Source organism: Chelonoidis abingdonii, chromosome 5 (assembly GCF_003597395.2).
Source record: "Chelonoidis abingdonii isolate Lonesome George chromosome 5, CheloAbing_2.0, whole genome shotgun sequence".
Classification (NCBI taxonomy): Eukaryota; Metazoa; Chordata; order Testudines; family Testudinidae; genus Chelonoidis; species Chelonoidis abingdonii.
Window position 1 is genome coordinate 32,086,862 of NC_133773.1, and position 10,354 is coordinate 32,097,215.

Consider the following 10,354-nt stretch of genomic DNA (forward strand, 5'->3'; position numbering starts at 1 on the left):
CATGTCGGACTTTAAACATAAATTCTTCAAATTAAATGAAAGATGATCTTATGATTAAAGGGAAGACTATCAACTCAAATTTGGCCCCAAATATTGATTTTGTGTTTAAAACAAAAAAGCTTCCACAAAACACATGATTCACAATTAAACATTGAGAACCTTAAAGTGAAACTAACTTCCTCCATTTCTGTGCCCATGCTGGAAGAATTTCAAAAAGTGAAGAGCACTGATCATAAAAACTTAACTATATTTTAAAAACTTATTCAGTTTTAAAAGCTAAAGTGTGATCAGTACCAACAATTTTGGTTTACAGTAAGATTTCTTTAATGTGACATTGCTCTTATAGCGCACAGGACTGGGCATCAGATCTGGGCTGAAATCCTGGCCTCACGAAAGTTAATGATTTCTCTTCCTGCCTCTGACACACACATCCTATGTGACCTTGGCCAAGCCACTTAATGGTCAGTGCCTCAGTTTCTCTATCTGTACAATGAGGGTTTGCAAAGCTCTGCAGGATCTTTGGATGGAAGAACTGTCATCCTATTTCTTCAAATTTATAAAATATAGTTATAGGCACCCATCCTATAAAGTATCACAAACTAAATAATAGAAAACGGCTACCAAAGAAATGAAAACCCCGACCCTCTGCCCATTTCCTCCACAATAGCCTGAGAAAATGAGGGCTTTGCACCAGGAATGAAATATTAACAAAATGTGGGCTCTTGCAAGCTCAGGGGAAAGAAAATTCCAAACCCAAAGACCCATTATAAAGAGTACCCTGCCTATATGTTTACACAGATGGGACTTGATCTTAAAGAGCTCAACTACAGCAGCCTGGTACAAGGAGAGTGACACTACAAAAAATAAATGTAGTTTTTGAAGAAGTCCCAGTAAGAAAAGCTAGCTTAAAGGACTTCCCAAAATTTATAAAAATGCTTACAAGCTTTTTATTCTAGCTGCTTAAAATAAATCCATGTACTTAAGACTATACATTCTTCCAGGCTGGCCATTTTTGTTATATATTTGTACAGCAGTTAGCATAATGATTTGCGCCCTTAAGTGCTACCCCAATAGAAATAATTATTACTGCTTTAAAACACAGTATTAAACAGCTTTTTTCCTGAGGAGTCAGCCACAAATGACAGCATAAATCGTTTCAAGATTAATCTTTAAAAATACAGAACCTATAAAATAATCTGTTTAAGGTACTATTATATTGTAACCCAACTATTACTATGATCTATAGATTAGCTTTTTTTTTTTTTTTTTTTTTAAACGTCAAAACAAAATCAGACATTGCATTTCTGCCTCTACATTTACCAGGACGCAAACAGACTGCCACCCAGTGGATTAGAACCAAGTACACCAATTCAATGCCGGTGGATTGAATACAGAATTGTTGACAATTTTATTTTCACTAAAATGTGCAGGAGTTATTTTGTTAACATAATAAACTGTTCAAATACATGAATGCTGTTTTCACTTTTGTCTGCAAGAAAATGTCTTGTGCCTGGAAGATCAACAAAGGCACCATGTGTGTAAAGCTTTCAGAATTACAAAAAAAATTAATCTACCAAATCAGCCCACAGCACAGAAATTGTTAACTGGTGTAAAAAATCACTTCAGAGAGATTACAATCAAAATGCACAGAACTGCTTGTGACATTCTAGGAAAGGCTTGGTCAAGCAGCATTCCTAGTGTAGTAGGGGAAACGCTGCACGGCACACGCTTATATGGATGGCTCGACAACCCCTCATATGCTGGAGTTCATTTGTATTTGTAAAATCCTTCACCAGTCTTCTTACCCATCTTCCTCTCCTCTACTAATTTATTCAGCAGTGGGCTCGGAGCAAACAGAGGATTGTTTGGCTCTAACAGATGCCACCCTGGTGGAAGAAAGGAAGGATAGGTTAGTGGTGTTATTTATTATTTGCAAAGACAACAGTCTCCTAGATGTCAGAGACACTTCAGTACTCTTCCATGAAATGTTCTCATGTGGGTCTTGTCATTCTCTCCTATTTAAGTTCTTCCACTTCAATTAATTGGACCAGAGAAAAAATTAGTGACTGTAGAACCTAGTGATTAGGGCACTCTCTCAGATGGCAGATCCTTGTTCAAATCCCTTCTCCTTATCAGGCAGAGGGGGGTGGTCTCCCACATCCTGAGTGAGTTCCCTAAACCACTAGATTAAAGATAATGAGAGGTTATCCTCCTCTCCCTCCCACCAGTTATTCTGTGTGAACTCACCTGAGGTGGCTCAGCTAGGAGGTGGGGCACACATGCCTACTGGATCAAGTCCCCACATGTGACTTATATAGCCACCTTCCCTGAGATGTGAATTGCTCTGGGGCTCAGGCGGGAGATTGCCCAGGTCCCTAGAGAGAGGCTGCAGTGTGCATGGCCAGATGCAGAAGCTTAGGGGCTGAGTGAGCTTAAGCATCTATAGGATTAGGTGGCAGCTGAATGGAAGTTTTGTGCATTGCAGTGGTGTCTAAAAACAGGACTTAGACACCCATGTACCTTAATGGATTACACTGTAGGTATATTCTACATATTATTGAAGGAGGTTATCTCCATGGTCCCAGCAGCTGCGATATTATATAGTGCTAAAAATACTGAGGAGAGTCTAGAAGACAAGAAGGAAGGACAGGAAGAGCAAGGATGAAAGAAAGATTTTAATCTGTGCAACGGTCAGAAAACGTAACACTGCTCAGAAGTATTGATTAACAGAAAGCCCAGTGATTTACTGAAGAGCATTTTCTGAAAGTGAAATTCTGTTTCAAGCAGACCTTTTTAGAACACCAACTGAATACATCTGAGCTGTTTAAACAATTCGTCAGACAATGTGTCATCAACTGCTCCTCAGTCTCCTATTTCTGATCAGGAAAGCAAGGCCAGTCATTAAACCAGTGTCCAATCATTTATCAACTGGGGTGAGAGAGGCCCTTCCCTTCACCTTGAGACCTACTGCATGTTGGGAGAGCAGCTGTCATGAAAGATGTCACTATGGTAACCTCTGCAAGGACAGCACTTATACCTGATCCCTCAAAATACATTTGCCAGAATAATTCTACAGGAAAACAATTACGATGGGCCCGTTATTGAGCACAGCAAGGAGAGGCATTAGGTTATAGGGATAATGGGTTGGAATCAAACTCAGACCATCTTCTTTTGGGGTCTGATATCTTATAGCCATTGAGAAGCCAAGAGCTTTAGAGTTGCGTATTTTGTTGTTCACTTATACATGATGAGACATTCAACTTTTAACAAATATAAATGACTTCCCTGTTAGCTCTGTAGTGAAATATGGTTTGTAAAACATGTTGGAAGATAGACTGGAGGAAATATCTGTCACTTTCAATTCATCCCTCTTCTCCCTTTCTTCCCCGTTTTTCATTAGCTTCTACAGTTTCATTGGGATTATTAACCTGCATTGATACCTCTCTGTTGAAAACACAGTCTACATCAGCCAAATAACCATCCTTGGTTTTACCATCAGTAAAATGGGGCTACCACTACTTCCCTACACCTTACAGAGATGTTTTGAGCTCTTGTTTGAAAAAGGCTTTCAGGATGTTAACACTTAAGTATCGTGCTCAGCAATAAACATTTTAACACTAGAGGTAGAGTATGAGCAACAACAATGACAAACGTGTCTAGGAACTCTCTCACACATTTGTTACAGAAGGAAGACTATATAACATTTATACGAGAAATTCATTAGAAGTGATATGTACATATTTATGCTTCTTGTTTAAGCCTTTACTACCCACAATATGAAGACTTAACGCTCCCAGTTCACCCACTGGAGATCGTCTTGACAAAGAGACTAGTTTAAGACGATTCCCAGTGATCCCTTTTTCCCTCCTAGTATCAAGAAAAGTGTCTGTAAATTGAGAACTCTGACTCTCTTCCTGATGTTTCCCAGTTACTTTTCCACACAGTCTTTACACCATTCCACGAGAAGGGAGCTCCCTTTCATCCAACTTGCTTAACTCTATGGCAAACTTCCAAGTTCTCTCTCACAATTACCTCCAGTAAACACAAGCCTGCATTTAGAATTTGCACGTCCTTGTGCTGTGATTCCTATCACATATTTTTGCTGAATCTTTATAGCTTTCCCTTATGCTGCTCTGAACTGCCACACTCTCCAGTCACTCTGGCACTCAAAAGCAGCCAACTTGTTTTTCTACAGTGTGCAATCCATTTTCCTAATTGTTTGATTAGAGTTGCAGTAACCACATTTATTTTAAAGAGGTGGGTTTCTCTCTCCAAAATAACTGTTGGAAATCACTTAGTAGAGCTCCTCCAATCAAAACAAAAACTGCATAGACAAAAGGGTTTCTTGTTTCACTTCATGTATACACATGCACCATTCGCCAAGGAGATTTAAGTCAGTTTTACAAATTAAAGCCAGAGAAGTTTGGAAGCGATTTTACAGAGTGAGTTTATGGTGTTCTTTGGAGCACAACATCTCTCCTCACGTTCTTTAAAGGGGAAGACGAACAGTTCAACAGTTCAGCTTCATTTCATGCTTCTCTCACCCCCATAACACCTGGTCCCTGTTAGAAAAAGCACCTATATTCCAGCAGTGGGCTATGTTAGCAAACTGCTCAAAGCCCGAACCCTGGCTGCATTAGCACTGAACACCAGTGCTGCAACACGGGTACTAATTATTCTAGTGCGGACGCATCCAAAGGGACCCTCAGAACCACCATAGCCACTTGGCATGAACCACCCCGATATCATACACACATGCCTTTGAAAACGAAGGCATGTTATTATTGATGCTGATTGATCATTCAGGATTATTCTCCCAATCCTTAACTGGCAAAGTCACTTACACTCAGTTTAAACTGAGGAAGAGTCAGACGTAAGCTGACACCTCCAGTTACAATTTAGCTAAGAAAGAAAGAAAATGTGTATACAGTACCATCTATAATATATTTACTGGTATCCAACCCAACATAGTCCAGCAGTTCAAATGGACCCATGGGATAGCCAGCCCCCAGCTTCATAGCAACATCAATATCTTCTTTTGATGCATCTCCTAGAGAAAATATTGACAGCTGATGAACAGAGAAGATTCTGCATTTATTTGCCACTGTTTTTAAATAATTAACACAGTGTTATTTCATGATGGCACAGCTTTTTACAGTAATCTTTGCAAGTCCACTAAAACTGAGCCAGCACACAGTAAATGTGTTATGGAAATAAGCGTTGCGTTTGGCATGGTTATCAGCAGAAATATAAAACAGTAAATATTAAGTAGTATACAGAATAGCGCTATCTGGCTGTCCTCACTGGCATACAGAATAGCACTATCATCCTCACTGGCATACTTTCAAGAACAGATTAAGGCCAAATACATGGACCCATAGATCAAAGTTGTGAGAAAAATCCAGAAGCCAATAAACCAATAGACCCATGGAGGCTCAACGGCTACAAAATGTGGGCCCAGCCAGCAAAGCAGGAGCAGGCAGAAAGTGCTAGAAAGAAGAGTACAAAGCTGGGCCTCTTTTCCTGACTTCGTCCTTATTCTATTGCCTATTTCAGCACAGGCTTTTGTGCTGTATGTGAGGATCATAATAAAAAAGACCCCCAAATCCAGGGCACACTAGCAGGAGAAGAAGAAAGCGCCATTTTAACTGAAGTTAAAGTTGTTTGAAATCTTGCAAACAAGTCACTTTGAAGAAATTCTGTGCTTCATTATTTTTAAGTTTTCATAAAAATATCTTGCTCGGGTGTAAGTCTCTGCATTTCAGACTTTATAAACAAACACAATATATAGAAATGTCATTAATAAGATTCCAAAACACTGAGACTTTTAATTTATAGCTTTATAATGTGAATCTGAAAAATAATTTCAAGTGGTTTAAAAAAAAAAAAAAAAAAAAAAAAGGGAACGTAGAACAGAACTCAGCCAGATAGAGATTAGATACAGCGAAAGATGTCAAAGACAAGCTAGTCATTAAGGGGACTTACACAAAGCTCCTTGGAGTCAAAGAGAATCTTTCGATTGACTTCCAGGGACTTTGGTTCAAGCCTGAAGTGATCAAGGTAAACAAGTCTCAAAGGGCCCAATTCTGTGATGTGTCAAGTCAACTCCCATAAAGGGTGCTGAGAAATGAGAGTGCGCAGCAGCTTGTAGGATTCAAGCCCCTGGGCTCCATTCTTATTCATAAATCAGCGAGAATGCTCTGAATTATGGAACATGAGCAATACATTTTCAAACTGCCTTTTATTTAAGCATGACACCTTCTACTGCTGATCCGCTTCTGAAGCAGCTATTTTTAAGGCTCATTTCCCTTTCTGTGCCCTTTTAAAAAAAATCATGTTGAAATGTTTGCGATCCACATTTTACTTTTGAAAGATGTTAAGAACCAGCCTGTTTCACTAATAGACAATTTTTAATGACGCTTAATTTCAACATGATCTAAACTATTGGGCTTAATTCATCACAGCTGAATGGATGCAACTAGGTTGCAGTTCATGGAATTGTACCTACTTACAACAGCAAAATATTTGGTTTACTTTCTTTGCTATAGTAGATAGGTTACCACTTAGGCTCTGTCTACACTATACACCTTTTAGCAACAGCTGTGCCACTGTTTGTCAGCAGGAGAGAGCTCTCCAGCTGACAAAAACCTTCCACCCTCAACAAGCAGCGATAGCTTTGTGGGCAGGAGAGCTCTGCTGCCAACAAAGCACTGTTCATACAGGTGCTTTTCGTCAGCAAAACTTTTGTCGTTTTGCATGGGGGGTGGGTAGGTGTGATTTTTTTTCACACCCCTGAACAACAAAAGCTTTGCTGACAGAAGTCCAGTGTAGACAAAGCCTTTAGACACCTGATCACCTACAGACATTAACTAGTTGCAGAACTCCCTGTCTCCTGGAAACAAAATGATAGAATACAATTAGAAGGATAACAGTACAAAAAAAGCTGTTCCCCAATTCATAGTCAGAGCTACCTAAATACAGGATTCTATGTAAGCCAGACTAATTTACTGGGGTTTCTTGGTTCTTCAATAAAAAGAGCGCAATATGAACTCTCCTATACTAATCCTCATAATAAGGCACCAATTTAAATAATTACTTGCACAGTTTCATTAGAGGAATAAAGTCTATGCAAAAGCTGAAATCCTGAAATCTTTATTCAGGCACAATACATATTTGAGTCAGTGGGTACTTTGCATGCCTAAGGACTTCAGTGATTGACCCCAAAAAATTAAAGTTTCAATGATTATTATTGTCAAGAAATATCCTAGATTCCCTGCCAAGGTCAGTAGAGTAAAGTCACTACCATGAGGATCAACACAAGAGGAACAGATAGGATACAAGTTTAACACGTTCCAACAAAGAATATGAATCAATATGAACTTCAGGTCTTCAGGCTTTAACGCAACTTCAATCAACACACTAAATTTATTCATTAAATAACTGAAGTTATTAATAAATGTTAAACAAGTGTGCAATCCTTGTATTCTTCAACCAAAAACACCAACCGTCTTTTGCTTAGGCAAAGGAGAGTTGATTTTATTATAAAATCTTTGTCAATTTTTTCGATAAATTTAAAAATCTGTTGTCTCCTAAGTGCGTAAAATCACATCTGTCATTTAACAAAAGCATCTCCTTAACACATTAGAACACTTACACAATGTATTCCAAATTGTGATATTTTATTAAGAGAAAAGCTGTCCCGCTCCACCCCTACTCCTTTGCCTTTCAAGTCACTGTAATTTGCTCTATTCTCCCTTCGAGATGTAATTAGGCACATTTGTTGATGGATAAACAGGTAGCACAAGTTTAAATTTCTCCTGGAGATCAAACCATCACTTCCATAAGCTATAAAGGAGATTTTTTAATATTTATAGCATATTAGCTGGAATCCTGGTAATGGAGTGCTTTCATCTGTAAGAAAATGGTGCTTTCAAAAACAACACTTTTGAAAAGACAATCTTAATAGCATGCAGCGATGAACAGAGTGCCTGAAATAAGAACAATTGCACTAAGGTCTGGTCTACACTACCGAGGTTAAGTCGATACGGCAGCTTATGTCGACTTAACTATGGAAGTGTCTACACTTAGATTTTGCTCCTGCCGACGTAACTGCCCCACCACACTGACTGTTACTGGCCTTCAGGAACTGTCCCACAATGCCCCAAACTGACAGTGCAATTGATACAAGCGCTCCTGGTGAGGATGTGCACTGCTGATACAAGGAGAAAAGTGTGGATAGGAACAGTATAATTACTGCGGTGCCTATATGCCAGTGTAAGTTAGGTCAACTTAATTTTGCAGTGTAGACATGGTGTCTGTAACTTGCCCTTATCCACTCACATTACTAGCTTTTTTTAAAATGGTTTCGGTTTTTAAGATTAACTGGGTTTGGTTATGGGAGTCAGGAATCCTTCCCTTCCAAATTCTAATGCAAAAGAGACTGGGAACTCCTGTTTTAGTGCTAAAGCAACTAGGGCTAGTGGGAGAGGAGCAGGAGGTTACTGGGAGTCAATGGGACTGAGGTTCTGTCTACACTACCGAGTCTGTCAGTTAGCCAGCATAACACCTCAGTATACACACAGCCTACAGCAATTGGAGTTTTTCTGTTGGTGTGGGAACATCAGCTGCACCTACACTGGGAATTTTGTTGGCATAACTATGTTGGTCAGGGGGTTGGTTTTTTCAAATCTTTGACCACTCTAGCTATGCAGATATAATGTTTAAGTGCAGAAAGTCCAAGGTTCCTGTGTGCCCAAGACACTTTTGAAAATGGGTATTAGGGCTTGTCTAGAAGAGGAGTTATTCCAGAATGCTATTCCAGATTAATTTCAGGTACGGACTCTCTTATTCCAGAAATAAGAGCGTCCACACAAGGAGTTAATCTGGAATAGTTAATCCACTTCAAACCCATACCCTACCTTATCCCGGATTAGTTTTCATGTGTACATATGTTCTTAGGCTACTAAAACATGTTCAAAAAGTCACCCATTTTAATCCAAGAACAGGTGTTCTAACCAAGCCAACTCTCCCCATCATCTCTAAACTTCAAGATTTCCCAGCCATCGGAAAATTCACATAACCAATTTATAAATACTGATTCAGCATCCAGGGATTGCTCAGCATCTCAAAATTCAGATGAGAAATTCTTTTAATTACATCTATAGGCTGACATTTGACGTGATCACAACCTTTTATCACCTGACTGATTCCTGAAACATCAAAGATTTATAACAATCCCAACACTTATCGGAAGAGATTAATATCTAGCAGAGTAACATCAACATCCCACAGAGTAAATACCACTGGTAAATACCTCTCTCATAAAGCCGAACTGCTTCCATCAGGTATGGCACCAGGAGACGATTTACAACAAATCCTGGGGTATCCTGTAAAAAAAAGAAAAGAAAAAAAAAAAGAAAGAGATTCTAAATAAACCCTCTATACTGATACTATTGCCGAATGTTGTATTATAAATTCAACAAGGAAGTTTCTTATTAACTCATCAAGTTTCAGTTCACTCTGGACTACTGGTCTTTTGCTTGATTTACCTGTTCACTACTTTTGTTTAACAGAAATGAATCTAATAACTAAGAACTATTATGTGATCAAATATGGCTGAGGAACCTAAAAGTGCCTCATCTCCATTCTTAATTATTAATTCATCTTAAAAGACTCAGTGTTGCCTCTTAGAATGCTGCTTGGAAAATACTAGCTAGTCAGAAAAATTCTGCTGGTACTGGATGTTTTTGGTGATGTAGGGAGAGGAGTTCTTCCCTTTTGTGTGTGAATTTATTAATAAACACATTCGTGGCTTAAGAGCTTATCACGCCTGCCGTTTATTCATCATTGTAAATCAAACTTCTGTGACATCATAATCACTCCAATAGCAACCAATACCAATTTTGGAAACAGAAGGTGATGATCTGGGTTGAAAATTATGCAGCAGGGGCAGGTTGACTCCCAAACAACCAAGACCTTATTTTAATGTAAGCTTCTATAGTAATCAAAAATGTAAAGGGAAATGAAAAATAGAACATATGAAAGAGTACTGTAAATACCAGTACTATTTAATATACTGTCACGTTAGGATAATAATTAATACATAATAGTACAAACACACCACACCTCCCACTCTTACACAGCAAGTATATAGACTCATAGGTCAGAAGGGACCAATATGATCATCTAGTCTGATCTCCTGCTCAAAGCAGGCCACAGAACCCTACCCATCCACTTCTATAACAAACCCCTAACCTATGTCCGAGTTATTGAAGTCTTCAAATTGTGGTTTGAAGACCTCAAGCTGCAGAGAATCCACCAGCAAGTGACCCATGCCCCATGCTGCAGAGGAAGG

The 10,354-nt window shown here is 38.9% G+C and overlaps 1 protein-coding gene across 1 annotated transcript in view; it reads right to left on the bottom strand.

The window, feature by feature from the left end:
• Positions 1-1,384: 1,384 nt before the first annotated feature.
• Positions 1,385-10,354, bottom strand: part of HADH (hydroxyacyl-CoA dehydrogenase) — a 36,762-nt gene continuing 27,792 nt past the window's right edge. The window contains exons 6-8 of the mRNA XM_032802248.2: positions 9,314-9,386; positions 4,934-5,050; positions 1,385-1,886 (exon numbers count right to left, since the gene is read on the bottom strand). Coding sequence (XP_032658139.1) covers positions 1,768-1,886; positions 4,934-5,050; positions 9,314-9,386 — 309 coding nt within the window. The 3' untranslated portion in view covers positions 1,385-1,767. The remainder of the gene's footprint in view (positions 1,887-4,933; positions 5,051-9,313; positions 9,387-10,354) is intronic.